Below are 23,125 nucleotides of genomic sequence, written 5' to 3'. Positions count from 1 at the left end.
CCTGGTCCAAGCCTTCCACTCCCACCCACAACAGTGGGGGGATTTCTCCTGGATTTCACAGAATCACTGAGTTTGGAAAGACCTCTGAGATCATCGAGTCCAACCTGTGACCCAAGCCCGCCTTGTCCCCCAGACCATGGCACCGAGTGCCACGTCCAGGCTCATCCTGAACCCCTGCAGGGACGGGGACTCCATGGTCCCAGCCCCTCCCTGGGCAGCCCCTCCCGAGGCCCCACCAATCCTTCTGGGAAGAGCCTCCTCCTCCACCCCCTCCTACCGAGGCCACGAAGAGGTCCCCGATCTTCTCGGCCGAGTCCCACTCGGCCACGCGGGAGGCGAGGGCGATCTGGAACATGGAGTGGCACTGCAGGATCTCCTTCAGCCGGAAAAACACCACCTGGCACTTCCTGGCGCTCAGCACCTTCGGCTCCATCTCCAGCAGCGGGTTCCTGTAATCCTGCAGGAGCGCCGGAGCGTCAGCGCCCCGGGATCCATGGAGACACCCCCGAGGAGCCCGAGTGGGGATCCCACCTGCAGGATCCGCTTCAGGGAGTCCACGTAGCTCCGCTCGCTCTGCACGATGGAGCCCAGGATGTGCCGCCGCACCACCTGTGGGACAGGGAATCGGTCAGGATGCCCCACACCCCAAATGGGGGGATGGGAGGAGCTCAACCATGGTCCCAAACCCCAAATACTGGGATGGGGGGCTCGGTTGTGGTCCCAAACCCCAAATACTGGGATGGTCCCAAACCCAAATACTGGGATGGGGGGGTCAGCCATGGTCCCAAACCCCAAACACTGGGATGGTCCCAAACCCCAAACACTGGGATGGTCCCAAACACTGGGATGGTCCCAAACCCAAATACTGGGGTGGTGGGGTCAGCCGTGGTCCCAAACCCCAATCCCAAACCCCAAAAACTGGGATGGCCCCAAACTCCAAATGCTGGGATGGTCCCAAACCCAAATACTGGGGTAGTGGGGTCAGCCGTGGTCCCAAACCCCAATCCCAAACCCCAAACACTGGGATGGTCCCAAACCCCAAATGCTGGGATGGTCCCAAACCCAAATACCAGGATGTGGGGGGGGGTCAGCCATGGTCCCAAACCCCAAACACCAGGATGGTCCCAAACCCCAAACACTGGGATGAGGGGCTCAGCCATGATCCCCCCACCCCAAAGCCCGGGATGGGGGAGGTGCAGGCCCGGGCAGAAGTGCTGACACAGCATCACTTGCTGCTGCCTCGCCCTGTCCCTGGTTCCTCAGTCATGGGACCAGGGAGAGCCAGTTCCCCCCAAATCCCCCAAACCCATCCCAGCCCACCTGCTGCGGGCTCAGCCCCTCGGGCATGGGGCCCAGCTCCGGTGGTGGGTGCTTCATGTCCGAGACCGTGACCTCCAGGAACCCCGTGTCCTCCTCCTCCGAGTCCCCTGCAGGGAAAAAAACCCCCACAAAATGCCAAAAAAACCCTGATTTTAAACTTTTGGGGGTCTGGAGCTCCACTGGCTCCGTGGCAGGGGGTGTGTTTGGGTGTGGAGCCAAATCCCAGCGTCCTCCCTGAGCTCACCCACAGTCACCAGACACCAGGATGAGCCAGGCTGGGAGCAGGGAGAGGACAAGGAGAGTCCTCATTCCCAAAAACCCCCCCCGGCTGGGGGAAAAGCCCCCTTGTCCTCTCTCCAGGGGCAGGCGGAGCAAGGAAAATGGGGAATAAGAAGCCATAGGCAGCAGGCAGAGAAAACCAGGGAAGGGGAAGGCACGGGGATCCCTCACCCGAGGCTGAAGCAGCAGAGGAGGAGGAGGGCGAGCGAGCCAAGGAGGCATCCCGAGGGAAGCAGGGCCGCCGCTTCCACATGGCCCCTCCGCCCCGGGCCCATCCCGGCAGATATAAATAGCCGGGAAGGGGGAGGACCGGCCGGGCTGGAGGGGAGGGCGTTGGCAGCCGGGTGATTTTTTTCCTTCCCTAATTTTGGCCGGGACAAATCGCCGCCCTCGGCTCGTCAGCTCCACCTTCTCCCCATCCCCACGTGCCAGGGGTGCTCCCGGGGGACGGGAATCCCTCCAGCTCCTCCCAGAAGCATCGAAGCCCCACCCCAGCGAGGCAAAGGCACGTTGGGGACACGCAGCCGGGCCGGGACACACACGCGGGATCCCCCGGGAAGCTCCGGCGGGAGCCGCCCCTCGGGATCGTACCTCCCCCGTGCTGCTCCAGGGACACCCGCGAGCTCCGGCGGGAAGGCGGCGGCTTTCCCGCCTCCTCCGCCCGCCTCCGCCGCTCCCCATCCCCTACGTGACAGCAGGAAAGTCAGGAAAACCCCCCCAAACTCGGCGTTCCCGGGAAGATCCTGCTCTGTGCCCAAGGACACCCACGGGCGCTCCCGAAGGGATACGGAGCGAGGAGGAGCCGAAGGGACTGAGCTTGCATAGAGATGCAAAGAGTGGAAAACAGTCAAAGAAAAGATTAAAATGCAAAAAATAAATGGGAAATAAAGGAAATGCTGAAAGGGATGGGGGTTCCTGGTGATTATGTTTAAAAATACCCTCCAAAAAGGCTTTTTTGGCACTGGAAAGGGAAGGGGGGTTGCTTTTCCCGCTCACCTGGGGTTTCTTTCCGGTGCAGGAACGTCACCTTCCTCATCACCGCGATCTTGGTCTTCTCCAAACCGTCCTTGGTGCCGCTTTTGGCCGCTTTCATCAGCTGGGTCATCTGGGGAGGGGGAGGAGAGGGATCGGGAGGCTCAGGCAGCACCGGGATCCCATCTCGGATCCGGACGGAGCCGTGTCCTTCCCTTGGGCATCATCCCCCACTCCGGATCCGGATGCAGAGGCACCGTCCCCTTGGGCATCATCCCCGTTTTCCCATGCAGTGGGAAGAAGAGGCACATATCCAAGGCCCATGGATGCTCCGTCCTGTGCCCCATCCATAGGGATGTGGCCACGTGCAAGCAGGCGCCGGCAAAGCGGGATCATGCAGCCAAGCGAAGCAGAGGGAGGGAAGGGAGGCAGGAGCACATCCATCCCCTCCTTGTGCAGGGATTTCATGTGGGGGACAGCAAAGGGGGGGAAGTGTCGGCCTTTCACACCTCAAATCACAGTGTTTCAGCCCAAACTTCCAGCCAAGAAATACCTGGATGGTCTGGGGCTGGGAAAGGCTTTGCACTAAGGTTCTCCCAAAAATCTCCTTCCCCACCCGATTTCCACCACAGATCAGGGGAAAAAAAAACCTTGTCAGATCCATCTATCCCGTGGGAAACCCGGCGCCGTCCGAACGCCCCTTAAAAACAAGGAAACACCCCAAAATCCAACGGTTGGGGAAGCTGGAGGACGGGGAGCTGCAAGACAGATGGACATGAGAGGCAGCTTTGAGGTGCTTCACTGAATTTGTTCCTCTTTTTGGGGGGATGAAATGGGATGAATTCAGCCTGGATAAATTCCATGAGGTTTTTTGACTCCCCCTGGGAAATTTGAGGGAGAAGGGATGAGGGATGGAGGAGGGACAGTACCTTCCAATCGTACTTCTGCTTCAGCTCCTGCATGTCCTTCCCCCCAACTCTTAAAGCCAGGATGTCCCTCTTAGTCCTGGCGTATCTCTCCTTTAGTCTATTCAGGTCTGGAGAAAGCTGAGCTCAAGCAAACCAGGCGGGAGGAGGAGGAGGAGGAGGCAGAGAAGAGATCCAGGTGAGCAGCAAAAACCAAACAAAGAGCAGAAATCCCCCCAGAGCAGCACGGCCCAGGCAGCACCATCCCAAAAGCCTGGCTAGGCTGGAGCAGGGCAGGGAGCGAGCGCAGGGCAAAGCAGCAGCCAGGCTCCAGCAGGGCCCAAATGCAGAAGGAAAAGGGGAAAAACTGAAAAAGGGAAGGAAGGAGAACAGAAAGAAATGAACCCCCCGGAGTTGGGGGCCGAGCCGCAGCATCCTTCGCGTCACCAGCCACGGGAGCAGCTGGGCTTGGTGCTCCACTACCTTTGGACAAGCAAACCCAGGGAAAAACAAGAATAATGGTCCTAAAGGCGTGATCCAAGGGTTACCTTGGGCTGGAAGGACGCTCGGTGCTTGGTGGGCTCAGCTTTGGTTTCCTCCCCCGAGTCCTCGCTGTAACTCTCGAACTCGCTGGAGCTCCAGCCCAAATCCTCGCTGATCCGGGAGCCCTCTCCCCGCTGCACCTCCTCATAGATCAGGCTCCGCTCCCTCCCTGCTCCTGCCAAGGAAAATCCGGCTCCTTTTCCTTACAGGAAGGCAAATTCCCTTCCTCAGGGACCCACAGGAGACACACCAAATCCTCGCATCTCCCTCCCAGTCCCACTGGTTTTCCCACAGTCATCCCGCTCCACATTCTCTTTGAGGATGGCTTTCTGCTTCCCTGAGTTTATCCAGAGCTAGAAAACGGGCTCCTAGTCCTTGGGAAAGGGAGGGGGAAGGTCTATCCCTACCATCCTGCTCGGCATCCAGGCTTTCGCAGGGAACGTCGTCGTAGATCACGTCGTCCTCCACCTCCGGGAAGGAAAACCGCTCACCTTTGGGGGACAAACCCCCCCGGGACCTGCTCAGCACCCAGGCTGGAGAAACCCTTCCCAAGCCTCGGCAGGGGGTTTGTCCCAGCGGTTGGACCTACCTCGGCAGATGCTCTCCCGCTTCCAGGTCTGGGTGCGGATGGGGGGGTCTCCCCCGGCCTCCCCATTGCTCATCCTCACTGGGGCCCTGTGGGGAAGGGGGTCAGGGAGCATCCCAGGCTGTAAATCCCTTGGGATTGGGTACAATCCATCCCTTGGGATTGGGTGTAAATCCCCAGGATCGGGTGCAAATCCATCCCTTGGGATTGGGTGTCAATCCCTTGGGATTGGGTGCAGCCAAGCCCCTCCCCACCCCTGTTCCCATTCCAGGGGTTCACAGGCCCAAAATAAAGCTTGTCTCCCCTCCCCCCATCTCCTTCTTCATGGATTTGGGGGTCCCAGGTCTCAGAGTCACACCAGAGGGTCCCGACGACCACTCAGAGAAAATGCAAAACACCCAAAATTGGCTTTTTTAGCCTCAGTCCATGTGCTGCTACAGGGCAGGGGATGTGCCAGCACTGGGGAGCACAGGGAGAGGGTCCCCCCCATTCCTGGTAGGGTCCTGTCCTTTTCCCCACACCCTGTTCCTGTTCTGCCGGGGGGACAAGCCCTCCCTGCAGCCAAATTTCCAGCTTTTCCCCCCAAATCCACAGCCAAGGAGGAAACCAGCCCCTTCAAACACCATCCCAAGGGGTTTCTCCCCCATCTCCTCCAGTTGGGGGCTGGAGGAAGCCCCCACCACCCAAAAGCCTCACAGGTCCCCAGGGCTGGGGGTTGGACCCCAGAATCCTGGGGATCCCTCCCCTTGCAATGGGGAGAAGTTGGGGAAACTGAGGCTCAGCACCAGGCTGGGCCAGCAAACAGGGGGGACAGACCCTAAAGATCCTTCAGGGAACTCAAACCCACCCTCCAAGGGCTGCAGGGGCACGCCAAAACCCCGGGGCTTCCCTGCCTGCAGCCCCTCTGGCAGGGAAGGGGAGAGGTCAGGGCAGTTGAGGCTCAGCCCCAGCCCCAGTGATGTGGTCTCACACTTCCTGGTGAATTTTCCACCCCAACAGCCTCTGCTGGGACAAGACAAACATCCCTTGCTGGGACAAGACAAACATCAGGCTTCCCTGTTTTTCTAGCTCGGGCCTGAATGACTGTCCTGGGGAAAAACAGCTCATGGTTCTCTCTGCAAAGTGGGGCTCCCCGGGTGAGGATCTGAACTGGGCACAGAATGGCTCATGTGGCCAAAACAGGGCACCAGGCCGGGGGGGGAAAGGGGGATATCTCTGGAAAAGAACAGGAGGGAGGGGAGTTAAACCTGCCTGACCCTGCCAGCTGGGCACGGGCTGTGCGGGAGAGCCCTGGGACAGGAGAGCTTGGGGACAGCTCTGGGAGAGGGAGAGCCCTGGGACAGGGGACAGCTTGGGGACAGGGGACAGCTCGGGGACAGGGGAGCTCTGGGACAGGGCACAGCTCAGGGACACAGCCTGCCTGTGCCCCACCTCTGCCCACCCACCCCTTCCCCACTGGCTCTTTGCCCCCTGCCTGCTCCTGCTGCTCCTGCTGCCCATGGGTCCCCCTTCCCCAGCCCAGGGGCCCAGAGCCGAGGCAGGATTGCATCCACAGCTGGAGCGGAGGGGAATTCCCTTTGGAAAGAGTGGGAGCCCTGTTTGCCCCCAGAGCAGGGGGCAGCTCCCTCTGCTCCCTGTGGGAGCCCTGTTTGCCAGGAGGCAGCTCCCTCTGTGCCATGTTTGGAGCCCTGTTTGTCAGGAGGGAGCTCCCTTGGTGCCCCGCGGGAGATGCCCTGGAATTTGTAAGATTTGTGTTAAATTCGGGTTTTTAGTGTGCCCATCAAGTTCCCTCCTGCCTCAGAACAGCAGCTGGCAGCCACCAAACCCCGTTCTCACGCTTCATATCAAACTTTCTAAACTCTGCAGGTTTTGTTTAACGTTCTTCTCAAGGGAAGGGACTCGAGCAAGCACATCTTGTTTGGGACAGGTGCCCCTGGACCAGAAAAATCAGATATCCCTGCAGTCAAAGCAAGCTGGCAGGCCCATGAACCTCGGCAGAGCTCCACAGACAAGGCTGTGAGGAGGAGGGAGATGAGGAAGAAGGGGGGTCTTGAGACCTCCGATTCAACTCCCGGGAGGCCGTGCCAGGAGGAGGATCCGGGGTGGACAGTTCTCAGATTGGGTGGATTAGAACTAGAAAATGGGAAAATCCAGGTAAAACCTCGGGACACTCGTGTGCACCTCGAGGCCTTCACTAAAGAGCTGCTCTCTGGCTGATCTACACCGATGCTGTTTGGAGAATTTCCTGCCATTTTCGGCATCCCGGGGAGCCCCGTTTGCCAGGGAAATCCCTTTGTGCCGCCGCAGCCCCCGGGAACAGCCCCCTGCTGTCCGCGGCTGTGACTGCGCCGAGGCAGAAACTCAGAAATCCAGAAAACGCGGAATTGTGGAGGGGAAAGCTTCAGTTACAGTGTTGTAGCTCGGTCTGTTTTGTTATGTGTGTACATATATATACATACATATATATATATACATATATATACATACATATATATATATATACATATATATACATATATATACACACGCACACATATATATATATACACACACGTGTATGTACGTTAGTAAAATGCTATTACTTTCTTTTCCACACCTTTTCACCTGAAGCCTCCTAATTTTGAAGTTATAATAACTCAGAGGGAGGAGTTTGGTTTTTTCTATCCTGCCCTCCCTCAGCAAACGTTTTGTTTTGTTACATGGAGACACTGGGACAACAAACAGAGGGGACAGACCCCAGAAATCCTTCTGGGTACTCAAAACCACATCAAAACCCTCCAAATTCCCCCCAAAACCCCCCCAGAGCCCTCACAGATCCCCAGGGCTGGGGGCTGCACCCCAAATTCCCAGGGATACCTGCCCTTGCAATGGGGAGAAGTCAGGGAAACTGAGGCACAGCACCAAGCTGAGACATCAGACAGAGGGGACAGACCCCAAAGATCCTCCAGGGGACTCAAAACTGCACCAAAACCCTCCCAAATCCCCCCAATCCCCCACCAAATCCCCCCAATCCCCCACCAAATGCCCCCGATTCCCCGCCAAACCCCACCAAAACCCCACTTACCCTTCTGGGGTCTCTGGCACCAGCCCCTCTGTGGAGAGGAAAAGCAAAGAGAGGCTGTGTTGGCACCCACAGGGGACATCAGGGACACGGCGGGAACGTCGGGAATTGCGCTCTCACCCCCCTCGGAGCTGGTCCCACGCCGCCGGCGCGGGGGGGCCCGGAGAACAACGGCCCCGCCGGGATGGGCCGCGGGATCCTCCTCCTCCTCCTCCTCCTCCTCCTCCTCCTCCTCCTCACTGTCCTCGAAGGCAAAGGCTTCACCCACGTCCTCCCCCCCTGCGGGCACCGCGCCCGCCGGCTCCGGGGGCACCGCGGCTCCTGCAGCACGGACACGGCACCGGGATGGAGGGAAACGGGGGAAAGGGGAGATGGAGGGAAAAGGGGGATGGAGGGAAAAGGAGAAGAGGGAGATAGAGGAGAAGGACATGGAGGGATGGAATGGGGGGAGGGATGGGTGGAGAAGGGGGGGAAAGGATGGAAGGGGAGACAATGTCACTCCGGGTCCCCTAGAAAGGAGGGAATGGAGAAGGGGGGGAAGGAGGAGCAGGGGGGATGGAGGAGAGGAGAGATGGAGAAGAGGGGAGATGGATGCAGAAGGAGGGGATGGATGCAGAAGGGGGACACACGGTGTCACTCAGGGTCACGCCCAGGAAGGAGAAGATGGAGAAGGAGGTGATGGAAAAGAGGGGAGATGGAGGAGAAGGGGGACATGGATGGAGGGATGGATGGAGAGATGGATGGAGGGATGGATGGAGGGAGAAGGCAGGGAAAGGATGGAGGAGGAGACAATGTCACTCCGGGTCCCCCAGCAAGGAGGGGATGGAGAAGGGGAGCAGATGGAGGAGAGGGGGGGATGGATGGAGAAGTGAGGGAAGGATGGAGAATGGGGGGATCCAGTGTCACTCAGGGTCCCCCAGGAACGGGGAGATGAGGAGGGAGGTGATGGAAAAGGTGGGATTCACTCAGGATATGCCAGCAAGGGGTGGAGGGAGGAGGGAAGACAGGGATGGAGAAGGGGGGGTGGAGAAGGGACTCATCACCCCCCCAGAACTGCAAGATCCAACAGCCCTGAGTGTTTTCACCATTCCAAGAGGCTCCAGTTGGGATATGCAGGACAAACCCCCCTTTCTGCCCAAGCATAGGGGCCCTCCTCCCAAAAAAAACAGGAATGGAAAAGGGATGGAGGAGGGATGGAAGAAAGAGCATCACCCCCCCAGAACTGCAAGATCCAACAGCCCTGAGGGTTCTCAGAATTCCAAGAGGCTCCAGCTGGGATATGCAGGACCCCCCCCCCCTTTCTTCCCCAGGATAGGGGTCCCCTTCCCAAAGCTCCCAGCTCCAGAGGGGTGACAGTACCTACTGCAGGCTGGGGGGGCAGCTCAGACGAGGCCATGGCGAGGGGGCTCCCGATGCTCCGCCCAGGCCCTTCCCTGACTTTCTCCTGCGGGGAGAAGGAAAAATGGGTTGAAAAGGAAGCTCAGCCCCCCAGATCCATGCCTGGAAGCCTCCAGGTGTGAGGGATCCAGCTCCAGCTGCTGCAAAACCTCACAAGGAAGCAGGAGCTGCTCCCAGGGCTTGGTTGGCGTGGAACATTTATCCCATGGATGGCAAATCCTGCAGGATTGAAGGTCTCGGGGGTGGGAAGCGCCAAGGAGCCTCCCTGGGATCGATGGCTCATCCGCTCCCGAAACCAGAGACGCTCTGGAAGGTCACCAGGAGGAGGAGGAAGGTCAGAGCAGGGACCCCCATTCCCAAGGGATGATGGAGCGGAACAAAACATCACCTGAGAGGTTGGAAAGGGGAAAATGAGGCCAAATCCGGGGAATCTGGTCCTGCTGGAAGCAGGATGTCCAACAGATGCTGTCTCCCTGCTCCAAAGAGTCATGACCCCCCCCAAGAGATGGTTTCTCCCCCATTTTCCCTGGAAAATGCTGGATAAGGGGAGGCCCAAAGCCAGGGGCGATCCCAAAATAAAAGAGCTGTTGATTTAATCTATTTATTTAAGATGATTTAAGATCTATTTATTTAGGATTTGTTTATTCCCCCTGGACCAAAATCCCTTGGAGCTGCAGCACAGGGTGGGAGGAACTGCCCCAGGTGGGACAAACAGCTCCAGGGCCACAGAGAGACAGGAAAACGTATCAAATAACCCTAAAATTTCATGATGATAATGATAATAGTGATAATAATATAAATGCAGAGCTGGAATTGCTCCAGGTTTGGGTTTTCATGGAGCTCCAGGGACACAGAGAGATATAAAAATATATAAAATAATACCAAATTATCTTTATAATAATGGTAATTATAGTAATGATGATAATAATTATAGGAATGGTAATAAATACGAATGCAGAGCTGCAATTGCTCCAGGTTTGGGTTTTCATGGAGCTCCAGGGCTACTGAGAGAGATCAAAATATAGAAATAATGACAATTATTGGAAGAATTATAATAGAAACACGTATCTGTGTGTCTGGAGCTGACCAGGAGGGTGCTGAGGTCTGGGATCACCTCCCAGATTCCCATTTCCTGCTGGAAAATGGGCTCTAAACCCCCGGCAGGTGCCCGAGCTGAGGGTGTGACCCCCCAGATTCCCAGTGCTCAGCAATCCCAACCCCATCCTGATCCAAACCCCACCAAAAGACGGAGCCAAATCCCAACTGACCCTTTTCCAGCCATAAAAAATAGGAATAAATCCCTTTTTCCCCTCCCTGACCCACCACAAGAACTTTTCCAGCCACTTTTCCAAAAAGCCCCTTGTCTCTGTAAACACGTTAACTGGGATTTATTTGGGAGAGGGACCCAGGGATGGTTTGTTTTCCTCCTGGAATTCTTTTCCTGGTGCTCAGAACAGCTCCCACGTCACCCAACTGCTTTCCACCAGCCTGGGAGCAGGATATTGCCAGCTTTCCCCCTTTTCCAAGCTCCAGGTTTTATCCCTCTGGACGTGGCACCACCTGAGCCATGGATCCAGAGGGAAGCAGGAGCTGCCACGGAGCTGAGGAGCACAGGGAAAAAAAATCCCTTATTTCCGCAGGAAAAATAAGCAAAGCAAGTTTGGAATCCTTAATCCTTGGGAAAAATAACCCCGAGAAAGAGCTGCTGCCGGATTCATCCCGACCCCAGTTTCCTTACTGGTTTGATCCGTCCTTCCAGCAATCCGGTGGCTTCCCCGTGGGATGAGGGCAGTGGGAGGCGGCTGTGCTGCGGCTCCATCCCAAATTTATCCGGCCGGGCGGGAAAAGGTCACTTCCCATTTTGCCAGTTGACATAAGCTCCCATCCCAAAGCCCAATTTATCCCAAGGTTGGTTGGTTCTTTTTCCAGCTCCCAGGACTCCAAAACAACCCTTGGATTGGGTTTGAAAGGTCATTTTGCATCGTTTTCCATGAAAAAGGAACATCCCGGGAGCAAAATGCATCCCAGGGGATGAGGGGAAAGCGAGTGGGGATGAGCCTGCCTGCCAGGGAGATCCCTCAGAATAAACCAGGAGCGGAAAAATGGGAAGTGGGACAATCCAAGGAGGGCCTGGGGATGTGAGAGGATCCCAGAAGGACGCGGGATGCAACATCATCCTTGGGAGTCCGGATTTCAAGGAGTTGCTGGGGCCTCTCCGTGGGAAGGAGCATCCTGGGGGCGGCAGCTCCGGCTCCTTCCCACCCGGAGCGGGGAGGGAAAATAAATCAAGGCAGGCCTAAATAAACAGAGCCAGGCCTGAATAAATCGAGCCGGGCCTGAATAAATATAGCCAGGTCTGAATAAATATAGCCAGGCCTAAATAAGCCGAGCTGGGCCTAAATAAGTCGAGCCGGGCCTAAATAAGTCGAGCCGGGCCTAAATAAGTCGAGCCGGGCCTAAATAAGTCGAGCCGGGCCTAAATAAGTCGAGCCGGGCCTAAATAAATTGAGCTGGGCCTGAATAAATTGAGCTGGGCCTGAATAAATTGAGCTGGGCCTGAATAAATTGAGCTGGGCCTGAATAAATTGAGCTGGGCCTAAATAAAGGCAGAAGAGCAGGACCATGTGCTGGGCCCCATCCTGCTCCCGGGATTCAGGGGGATATTTTTAGCCGGGCCATGGAGCGACAGGGCCCAGCTGGTGGGAACAGGGCCCAGCTTCGGGAAGGATCCCAGATCCAGGATCTCCCTTCCCAGGGCTCTCCCATCCCCCCATGGAGGGCTTTGGGAAGCCAGGGAGGAACAATGGACGATATTCCAACAGGATTTGCCCTGGGAATCTGCCCCTTTGCCCATCCCACCGGGCTCATCCTGCGGGATAAATAACCTGGAGTTATTTATAAGGGATGGGGGTGGGGAGGAATCCAAATTAGCTTTTCTCTCCCAAGGTTCTCCCCCTTTTCCACATTAATTCCTGCAGGTCACATCCCACATTAATTCCCACATCCCAGGGGGATTTTCCACCATGACCTTGATAAAAATTGATATAAAAATTGACTAAAATTTGATAAAAATTGAATTAATTCAGGTTTTTTCCACTCCCTGGGATGGGAGGAGTCCATGGAGGAGGAAAACAGGGGTGTTTTCACCCCTAACTCCAATCTTTTAAAATAATAAGTAAAATATTATTTAAAAAAAAAGTTAAAAATGGAAAAGAGGAAATTAAATTTAGAAAGTTAAAAAATAAAGAACAAAAGGAGAAAAATTAAATGGAGAAATAAATAGGAAAACAAAGTTTAAATGGGAAAACAAAGTTTAAATGGGAAAACAAAGTTTAAATGGGAAAACAAAGTTTAAATGGGAAAACAAAGTTTAAATGGGAAAACAAAGTTTAAATGGGAAAACAAAGTTTAAATGGGAAAACAAAGTTTAAATGGGAAAACAGAATTTACATTTAAAAATAAGATATAGGCTGGGGGAAAAATTTACATTGAAAAATAAAATTTGCATTGAAAACTAATTTTAAAATCAAAATCACTCAAACATTAAAATAACCTCAAGTAATTTAAACAATAAAAAAAATCATTTATGACTGGAAATAACTCAAAGACAAAAACAACTCTGAAATAAAAAATCATTTTCAAACTAAAAACCGGTTAAAAATGAACAAAAGTAACTTTAAAAAGCAGCAAATATTTACAGCAAAGGAAGTTTTTTCATCCCTAATGGGATTTCGGGGCCAAAGGTTTTATTTCCCAGTTTTCCAAGGAATAAACTGGGCAGGTTTGAGGGTGTCAGTGAAAGCTCCAGTGGGGAAAAATTACCCAGGGTCCTCAAAAATCCCCTGGATCAGGAGTTGGGATGTGGTTGGGATTGAGGAAGGTGGGAACAAGGGGCAGCCCCAGGAGCAGTGGGAATGAAACGACAGCAAAACCATGGGGGGGGGGGCTAAAAAAAGGCAAAATATGGAATTTCTTCCTCAAAAATCAAAAAAAAAAAAAAAAAAAAAAGGCTTTTCCCAGAAAAAGCTGCCAAAGGAAGAGTTTGTCCCCAAAGAAATTCCATAAAAATTCCAAATCCAGGGCAGTTTTGGGAGTAGATTTTCAATAAACTCCTGGAAAGGCGTCAACTTACAGAAAAAGCTTTTTTCCCTGTTTTCCCTTGAAGTGGCTTTTCCAGGCAAATATCCCACAAATATTCCAGCTCACAATCCCCTGACCTGGAAAAGTGCCACTGTTTTCCTTTGCTTTGCATTTTGAAAGCCACCAATGAGCTGGAAAAAATCCATCCCTGGTCCAGCTCATGCCATGAGAAACAGGGATAAAAGGAAAACCAGGGAAAAGTCAGGAACAATCACATTTGTAGCCCTTAAATAGGAAAAATTAAAGTCCTTTCTGCAAAGATTTCTCGCAGAGAGACCTCAAAAATCCAGGAAAAAAGCCATTTATTGCCGAAAGACTCCCTAATTCCACGTTTATCCCAATCCCCACTTTACAAAGTTCATCCCCTGCAAAACTACCCCGGGAAGGAATATGAAAGGAGAAGAATTTGAATCAGAAATACCAATAAAAAAGCCCCAAAAAAAGAAATAATGGATTTTTTTCCCCCTATTATTGTTTCCAGCTCAAAATTCCCAATAATTTGGAGTTTGCTTTATTGCAAAGCTCCACATTAAAACCTCTCCCATCCTTTGGAAGTGTTTTTTCCTCCTGCCAGTGCTCTGGGGTCACTTTATTTCATCCCCAAATCACCTTACATTGCCCCAAACCCTGCTTATTTTGCCCCAAAATCACCTTATTTTGCATAAAATCACTTTATTTTGTACAAAATCACCTTATTTTGCCCCATACCCACCTTATTTTGCATAAAATCGCCTTATTTTGCAAAAAAACCATAACCTTATTTTGCCCAAACCCCACATTATTTTGCCAAAAAATCACCTTTTTCTGCCGAAAACCCACCTGACTTTGCCCAAAAATCAGCATCAGGTGATGGCACCAATGGATTTGAGCTCATCCTTCCCCAATATCCCTAATTTTTCTCCTTGTTTTCCAAACACCTATTCAAGCACCTGATAAAATATTGGGATTTTTACCCTAAAAAGACATTTCCTGTATATTTTTCCGGGTATTTTTAGGAAAAACCTGCTCTTTGCAACTTGTTTTGTTCCCCTAAGACACAATTAATTAATTAAAAAATAAATCAAAGCGGTGCAAAAGGTGGGAAAAAAATATTCCAGCCCCTTCCCAACTTGCACCCCAACGCAACCAATATCCCAAAAAATCGCCATAATCGGAATAAACGCCATTATTTCCTGCCAAAATTATCCCAGAGGACCCTCCCACCTCTCTAAAAATCAGTTTTCCCACAGGTGCTGCAATTCCCAGCTGGGAAAACACGGGAGGGATTCACGAGCTGGGAAAAAAACGGGACGAGAAAAGGGCAGGAGCAGGGGTGGGATGAGGTGGGTGGGTATTCCTGGGGATTTCCCTCCCCCATTCCTTGTTTTCCCTTATCTGTACAGAATGAACCCAAACTCCCGGGAATTTTCGGTGGATAATAAAGGCGGGGATGGCCGGAGGCTGCGGGAAGCGAAGGGTGTCCTCCCGCCGCGGGATTCTGGGATAACCTATGGATTTCTATACGGACACGCGGATATCCAGGGATTCCTGGCTGGATCCACGGGTCTGGGGGGGCGAGCAGAAGGGAAAACGGGAATTTGCTGACCTGGGAAGGCCGCGGCTCCTCCGCCTTTGTATCCACATCCGCGCAGGGAGGGAATTCCCGGGAAACCCCCCTGGCCGGCGAGGGAAGCTCCCGAGGCGCCGCTGGGTGGGATGCCCGGGGCGGGGGCTCCCCCCGGGCCCCGCCGGACCCCCGCGATTCCCAAATCCCGGCGCCGGAGCCCGGCTGGAGCTCGGCCCGGCGCTCCAGCGGCTGGAGCGAGGGATGCCGGGATTTTGGGCAGCATCTCCCCCTCCTTCTCCTCCTCCTCCTCCTCCTCCTGCTGCTCTTCTTCCCGGGCAGCGCTTCCCAAATCCCGCTAAACCGGGATTGATCGCCTCCGCCCGGAGCATCCCGTTAACCCCCTCGCTTCCAGGGAGGGAAAAACAAGGAGCGGGAGAGGCCAAAACGCCCAGGGATAGCCCAAAATGCCCAAAGTTTCCGGGCAAAGCCGATTTTTCCCGGGATATTTGACCTCCAAACCACCCGCTGCCGGCCGAAAACGCAGCTCCACATTCCCATCCCAAGTTATTCCCCCACCACCTTTACATCCCAAAAACTCCACCCAAAATACAATATACACTCCCCCCCCAAAAAAAGGGAATTTCAGGCAGCAGGAAGAGCCCACCCACGGATTTAATTAAATCCAATATCTTTGATATAAAATACTCCCATTTTACCTATTTCACATCCGTGTTTTCCAGGCTGGGAAGGAATTTTCTGCCGGCACAGGGCCCGGCCCTGCTGGAAAACGCCCCTTGCAAACAAACTCCGGAGCTGTCAGGATTTTTCCAGCTCCAAACCAGCCCAACAAGCCTGGCAAAAAGCAATAAATATATAAATATATCCCGGTGCCCTCCAGGTGACTCCAGGGAAAAAGCAACGCTCCTTTCCCTGGGATAATGGGCTGAGCCAAGAAAACCTCCTTAAGCAGGAACAGGACTCGAGGATGGTGGTGGGGAGGATTTTATCCCTCTTATCCCAACATTTGTAAGGGGGAGACACTTCCCAACCTATTTTTGGGAACCAGCAAAAGCATCTTTTAGACAATCAATAATTAAAGTGAATTTTCTGGGAATTAAAGTGATTTTTCTGCTTTTTATTCCTGGGAATTAAACAGAATTTTTCTTTTTTTTTTTTCTTTTTTTTTTTTTCCTGAGAATTAAAGTGATTTTTATGTTTTATTTTTCTGAGAACAAAAGTGAAATTCTCTTTTTCTTTCCTGGGAATTAAAGTGATTTTTCCGATTTTTTTTTTTTTTCCTGGGAATTGAAGTGAATTTTTCTAGGTTTTTTCCTGGGAATTAAAGTGATTTTTCTGATTTTTTTTTTCTGGAAATTGAATCGAATTCTTCTGGATTTTTTTTCCCCTTGGAACTGGAGTGAATTTTCTGGTTTTTTTTCCTGGGAATTAAAGTGATTTTTCTGATTTATTTTTCTTTTTAAATTTCATTTCCAAGCTTTCCACTTCCCACCCCAAAAACTTGGGAAAAAGCACCTCAAGGCCTCCCAGAGGAACTGGGGGGGTTTTGCATCCCAGAACCAGCTCAGCAAAGGCCCGGGAAGGAGGGAAGGGAGCAAAGAGCACCCCCAGAAATTTGGGATTCATCCCCCTCCACGGCTGCCCCAGCACCTCCTGGAAAGATCCCGGGGCACCCAGAACAAGGAGCTCGGGCTGGGAAGGGCTCCCATCCCAGGGAATCAGCCTTGCCTGGGAATGAAGCCCTTTCCCAGCCCAGTTTTCTTGGGATAAAGGGAATTTCACCCCCTAAATCCACCTCTCCGTGCACCCAGGACCCCCCCAGGACGTGGATACACGGGCACATCCCGGGATTCCAAACCGCCCATCCCCAAAAACTCACCCTGGGCTGGGCAAAAACAGGAGCGATTTTTCCGGCTGGCAGCCGGAATGTTGGCACAGGTGGCACTGACTCAGCCAGGGCTGGGCACTCAGCACGGCTGGGCCGGCCCCAAATCCCCATTCATGCGCTCTGATAGCTCATTAACCAGGAGAAAAATTAATTAATTAATAGATAATGAGGTTTCATCATTAATTATCGCCCCGGATCGGGTCCTGTCCTCACAACCAGCCAAGAGCCCCCCCAAAAATCCACCTCAGAACTTTTTTCCCCACACAAATCCAGGGATTTAGGGTAGTTTGTATTGATATAAAAATGAATTAATTAGTAAATAATCAGGTTTAATGGTTTATATTCATGTAGAAATAAATTAGTTAATGGATAATGAGGTTTCATCATTAATTATCCCCCTGGGATCGGGTCCTATGCCACAACCAGTCAAAAAGCCCCCAAAAATCCAACTTGGAACTTCTTTTTCCCACACAAATCCAAGGATTTAGGGTGGTTTCTATTAATATAAAAATAAATTAATTAATAGATAATTAGATTTAATCATTAATTACCCCCTGGGATCGAGTCCTGTCCTCACAACCAACCCCTCCAAAAATCCACCTCGGAACCTTTATTCCCCACACAAATCCAAGGATTTAGGGTAGTTTGTATTGATATAAAAATGAACTAATTAGTAAATATTTAGGTTTCATGGTTTATATTCATCTAGAAATGAATTAGTTGATGGATAATGAGGTTTCATCATTAATTATCCCTCTGGGATCGGGTCCTGTCCTCACAACCAGCCAAAAGCCCCCCAGAAATCCACTTTGGAACTTCTTTTTCCACACAAATCCAAGGGTTTAGGGGGATTTTAATGATACAAAAATTAAGTCATTAATAGATAATTAGGTTTAGCCATTAATTATCCAAGGCTTTAGGGTGGTTTTCCAGCTCTTTGCTGGGAAGGAATTCCAAGGAATCCCTGGACAAGTGTGCCAAGTGGGTTTATTCCCCCGGGAGATCTTTGGGATGCTGGGGGGGCACAGGGATCCCATCCAGCCCCTGGATCCCTCTGGGAAAGCCCCCATGGAATGGTTGGGACACAAACACCTCGGATCCAGCCCTTCCAGGAGCCCCCGAACGCCGGGAATGCTCCCCTGGGAATGCTCCTGGAGCCTCCTCCTGCAGAGCTGCGCCGGGACTGACACGCAAAGTCACCAAAATGATGCAAATTTAGACAAATCTATGCAAACGAGCCCCTCCCTGGGCCGGGCCCTCACCCGGAGCTGCTGCCGCGGGAACCCAAAAAACCTGTTTTTGGGGGCGTGGGGCGAGAATTTGGGAGGAACTTGAACTATTTGGCGTTGAACAATGAAGGGAAGGGAAGGGGTGTGTTTGTATCGGTTTATTTTTAGATAACTAAACACATTTTATTCCTATTGTGCATGTTTATATTTCAATGTCTTTCAATTTATTGGAATAGATTTTAATTTTAACACATTATATACATTATTAGATATTTATATCTATTTTTCTATTTCATATCTATTATATATATTCATATCATTATATTTCAGTTTATTTCCATTTATCTTCAATATATTTTAATTTTAAAACATCTGTGTACATTTTATACATTTATTTTTATACACTAATATTTATTTTTATATTTATACTATATATTTATATATTTACATCTCAGTTTATTTCCATTTATTTTCAATATATTTTAATTTTAACACATCTGTGTACATTTTATACATTTATTGTTTATTGTTATATATTGATATTTATTTTTATATTTATACTATATGTTTATAGATTTACATCTCAGTTTATTTAAATGTATGTTCAATATATTTTAATTTTAACACATCTGTATTTATATACACATATATTTATATATATGTATTTTTATACGTTTAAATGTATTTTTATGTATTTTATATATGCTACATATATTTATATATTCGTATATTCATAACTATATATATTTATAAATGCTTATATATTATATATAATTTATATATATTTATATAGCCATGTTTAAATTTATTTCAATTTATTTTGATATATTTTCATTTTAACACATCTATATTTACATACATATATTTTCATAGACCTATTGTTTATATACGTGTTTTATAGATTTGTTATATGTTTACATATATTTTCTATAAATTGTATATGTGTTCATATAGTAATATTTTCATTTATTTTTTTTAATATATTTTAACATGTGTATTATTTATATATAAACATAATTATATTTTAGATATAAATATGTATTATATATATTAATATATTTTAACACACGTAGAGTTATATATATTGAAATTTTATTATATCTCTATTTTATATTATTAAATATACTATAGCATATATAGCACATATAAAGAAAATAAATAATTCTATTGATTAATACAGATTAATACAAACAAACAGATCAATAGAAATAAATAAAAATAATTGATGCTTCTATTTAAATTTATTCATTTAAATCCACCAATTCTGCATTAATAATTAATGTCTGCTCCATATCCATATGTACTGACAGGGATCCATGGAATGAGGGGGATGATCCAGCCCAGGGATGCCCCCTGCTGGCACCTTCCCGGGAAAACTTTGGGACAACTTCTCCACGAGATCTCCCACCTTTTCCAGAGGGTTTTCTGGGGTTATTTTTTAATTCTCTATATCTGTATTTTTATAAAGATCCACGGACTTGTGGGTGGGGCTGGAGCCCATCCAGGGCTGGGCGTCTTCCCAGGAAAGCTCTGGCCCAGCTCCTCCAGAGGTCTCCCAGCTTCTCCAAAGGGGGTTTTTGGGGAATACTTTGCATGGACACCCCAAACTCTGCCCTCCGTGACTTCCCGAGCCCCGGGATGGAGCTGCCGGATCCCTGGGAGCGCCTGGAAGGACTCGGGGGAGCAGCTGGGCTGGGTTTGCTCCCTGCTTTTCCACCCAAATTTCCCTCAGGGGTGCCCAAACCTGCCCCTGGAGCTTGGACTGCACATGGATCCAGCTTCCAGCTCCTCCCTTGCTCCTTCCACATCTCCCAGATGTGCAATTCCCAGAAAAACCCACCTGTCTGCATCATCCCACTGAGCCAGAGCCTAAATCCCGCTTTTCCCTGAACGAAATCCTTGGGAAAGTTCAATGTGTGTGGACAAATCACCTCCTGGAGCATCAGCAATTCCATAAAAAACTCTGGAGGTGCCACCTGGCTGCAGGAGCATGGAAAGGGACTTGAATGGATTGCATCCATCCCTTTCCATGTTCTCCACATGGATCCCTGCTCCCTGCTTGGATTGCATCCATCCCTTTCTACATGATCCAGGTGGATCCCTGCTCTCTGCTGTAGTGAGGATGCAAATTCCCCTGGCAGCCATTCCCACGCTGTTCCCAAAGCCACCCTATCCCAGAATACTTGGATTTTTCCCGAGGCTCTTGCTGCAAACCCCCTTTTCCAATTGCTACGGCCACATCCCAAATATCCCCATCCCCAGGGATACCCCAAATATCCCACCCAGAGATACCTCAAACATCTCCATCCCCGGGGATACTCCAAATATCTCACCCAGGGATACCCCAAATATCCCACCCAGGGATAACCCAAATATCTCACCCAGGGATACCCCAAATATCCCACCCAGAGATAACCCAAATATCCCATCCAGGGATAACCCAAACATCCCCATCCCCAGGAATACCCCAAATATCCCACCCAGGGATACCCTAAATATCCCTATCTAGGGATAACCCAAACATCCCCATCCCCAGGGATACCCCAAACATCTTCATTCCATGGGATACCCCAAATATCCCACCCAGGGATACCCCAAACATTCCATCCCAGGATACCCCAAGTATCCCTATCCAGGGATATCTCAAATACCCCATCCAGGGATACCCCAAATATCTCACCCAGGGATACCCCAAATATCTCACCCAGGGATACCCCAAATACCCCAAACATCTTCATTCCCAGGGATACCCCAAATATCCCACCCAGGGGTCCCCCCCCGTGGATCTGGGATTGGGGAGAGCTGAGCCAGGCCCAGGTTATCCGAGGTGAGACTCTCCCCATTCCAGACTCCCCTGGGAATTAACAGGTCAAACCAGTTTTTCCCAAGCCCAGGACAAACCAGTCTGAGCCCAGGCCTGACCCAACCTGCCTGGAGTGTTCCCACCCACCCCACAAACCCAGCCGGCCTTTTGGGGGAAAAAAGGCCATTTTTAGGGATCAGCAGCCGGGTCCCAGCCCCGGCAGGGCTTCCATTCCATCCCATCCCAAAAGGAGATGATGGAAAACCCCTGAACGCCCCCGACGCTCCCGCCCTGCTCCTGCGAGCGATGCTGTGCCGAGATGCTCCGGGGATAATTCCGTGAGTAACGCAGCAATTTGGGATGATTTTAGCCCGCCCAGGAGGTTGTTTCCCTGAATTCCAAGGGTTTGCCCCTGTTCTGGGGGGATTTTGGGGTGGGTTTGCCCCAGAATCCCACGGGCCCAGGTCCCAAAATTGCATCAGCACCTGGGATTGTGTCAGAAATCCATGGGATATTGCCACGGAATCAGAGAGGAAAACACCACCCAAAACTGAGGATTAATCAAATGTTTTCAATAAATCACATTTTTTAAATCAATCAAATATTGCAAATTAATCAAATATTGCAAATTGGTCAAATATTCCCAATTCATCACAAATTCCAAAGGCACCACATGTTCCCCTCCTGAAAATTCCCTCGATGTAATAAAGGGAATTTTCTCCTGGTAAAAAAAAAAAGGGGGGGGAGGGAAGAAAAAATTGCAATAAAGGCAATATTTGGATTTATTTTGGGGGGGGGGAAAGGACCCAAACGAACCCTTTGCAATATGAACATTTATTTCTTGGGGAAAAACACACTTTGCAATAAGGTCCTTTCTTTTTGGGGTCAAAACCTGACAATTTGGTCACTTAATCTGGGAAAAACCTTTGGAATACAGGCAACAAATGGATTCATTTCTTGGGAAAAATTACACTCTGCAATAGGTACATTTATTTTTTTTTTAGAGGGGAAAAGCCCCTTTGCAATAAGTGTATTTTTTGAGGGGGGAAAACCACTTTGCAATATGTACATTGATTTTTTTTTTTGGGGGGAGGGGGAATTTTGCAATAAAGGCATTTATTTTTTTAGGTAAAAAAAATTCAATAATATCTGCATTTATTTTGGGGGGAAAAGAAAACAACCTTTGCAATATGTGAATTTATATTTTTTGGGGGGGGGGATTGCAGTAAGTGCCACATTTGTATTCATTCTTTGGGAAAAAAAACTCTTTTAAAATATGTGTATTTAATTCCATGTATTTATTGATATAAAGGAATTAATGTGGGGTTATTTTGGGGTGGAGAAACCATTTTGCAACATGTCCATTTATTTCTTGGGGGAAAAAAAAAACCCTTTGTAATGTGAGCATTTATTTTTTGGGGGGGAAATCTACTTTGCAATGAAGGCAATAAATTTATTTAGGGGGATATGGCAATAAAGGCAATAAATGCATTTATTTCTTGAGGGAGAAGATTTTGCAATAAAGAAAATCTGTTCATAATAATAATACTAATTCTCGGATTTATTTATTTATTTATTTATTTGGGGAGGGCAAAAAATCCTCTTGAGCTCTGTATATTTTTTTGGGGAAAAAAAAACACCCTTTGCAATATGTGCATTTAATTTTTTTTGGGGGGGGGAAATCCACTTTGCAACAAAGGCAATAAGTTAATTTATTTGGGGGGGGAACAACGGTATGCACATTTATTTTGGGGGGGAAATCCCTTTTTTAGTACCTGCATTTAATTTTTTTGGGGGGGAAAATCCCTGCTTTAATATGTGCATTTAATTTTTTTTTTTGGGGGGGAATCCCTTTTTTAGTATGTGCATTTGATTTTTTTGGGGAAAAAAATCCCTTTTTTAATACGTGCATTTAATTTTTTGGGGGGGAAATGCCTCTTTAAATATGTGCAATTAATTTTGGGGGGAGGGAATCCCTTTTTTAATATGTGCATTTGATTTTTTGGGGGAAAAATCCCTTTTTTAAGATGTGAATTTAATCTGGTGGGGGGCAGAAAAATCCCTTGTAACATGTGAATTTATTTTCTGAGGGAAAAATCCATTTTGTAATATGTGCATTTAATTTTGGGGGGGGAAATCCACTTTACAGCAAAGGCAATAAGTGCATTTATTTGGGGGGGTGGAACCCACTTTGTAATATGTGAATTTAATTTTGGGGGGCAAAAAAAATCCTTGGCAATATGCAAATTAATTTTTTGAAGGGTGAAAAAAAACCCCTTTGTAACATGTACATCTATTTTTTGTGACAGAAAAACCCCTTTGTAGCACGTGAATTTATTTTTGGGGGGAAAAACAAATTTTGCAATACATGAGTTTAATTTTGGGGGGAGGAAATCCACTTTACAACCAAGGCAATAAATTAATTTATTTAGAGGGG

General features: G+C 49.4%; 1 protein-coding gene across 8 annotated transcripts in view; it reads right to left on the bottom strand.

Annotated features, from left to right (window-relative positions):
• ARHGEF10L (Rho guanine nucleotide exchange factor 10 like) overlaps positions 1–20,196 on the bottom strand; it is a 32,669-nt gene extending 12,473 nt beyond the window's left edge. For 2 of the 8 annotated variants that reach the window (XM_051773404.1, XM_051773410.1), the window contains exons 1-13: positions 10,803–11,403; positions 9,026–9,110; positions 7,787–7,987; positions 7,670–7,697; positions 4,609–4,694; positions 4,427–4,510; positions 4,025–4,194; positions 3,501–3,617; positions 2,596–2,704; positions 2,191–2,283; positions 1,321–1,427; positions 532–609; positions 278–457 (exon numbers count right to left, since the gene is read on the bottom strand). In XM_051773404.1, the coding sequence (XP_051629364.1) occupies positions 278–457; positions 532–609; positions 1,321–1,427; positions 2,191–2,283; positions 2,596–2,704; positions 3,501–3,617; positions 4,025–4,194; positions 4,427–4,510; positions 4,609–4,694; positions 7,670–7,697; positions 7,787–7,987; positions 9,026–9,110; positions 10,803–10,883 (1,419 nt within the window). In that variant the 5' untranslated portion in view covers positions 10,884–11,403. Of the gene's footprint in view, positions 1–277; positions 458–531; positions 610–1,320; positions 1,428–2,190; positions 2,284–2,595; positions 2,705–3,500; positions 3,618–4,024; positions 4,195–4,426; positions 4,511–4,608; positions 4,695–7,669; positions 7,698–7,786; positions 7,988–9,025; positions 9,111–10,802; positions 11,406–14,789; positions 15,027–15,466; positions 15,603–19,725 lie in introns of those variants that run through there. The other 6 variants (XM_051773407.1, XM_051773409.1, XM_051773412.1 and 3 more) reach the window with 6 other exon arrangements.
• Positions 20,197–23,125: the final 2,929 nt, after the last annotated feature.

The sequence above is a fragment of the Manacus candei genome, unplaced genomic scaffold (assembly GCF_025592945.1).
Source record: "Manacus candei isolate 608988 ecotype Guabito, Panama unplaced genomic scaffold, ASM2559294v1 h1tg000169l, whole genome shotgun sequence".
NCBI classification, from domain to species: domain Eukaryota; kingdom Metazoa; phylum Chordata; class Aves; order Passeriformes; family Pipridae; genus Manacus; species Manacus candei.
Note: the sequence above shows the minus strand (reverse complement) of the source record. Positions and strands in the feature narration are given on the sequence as shown.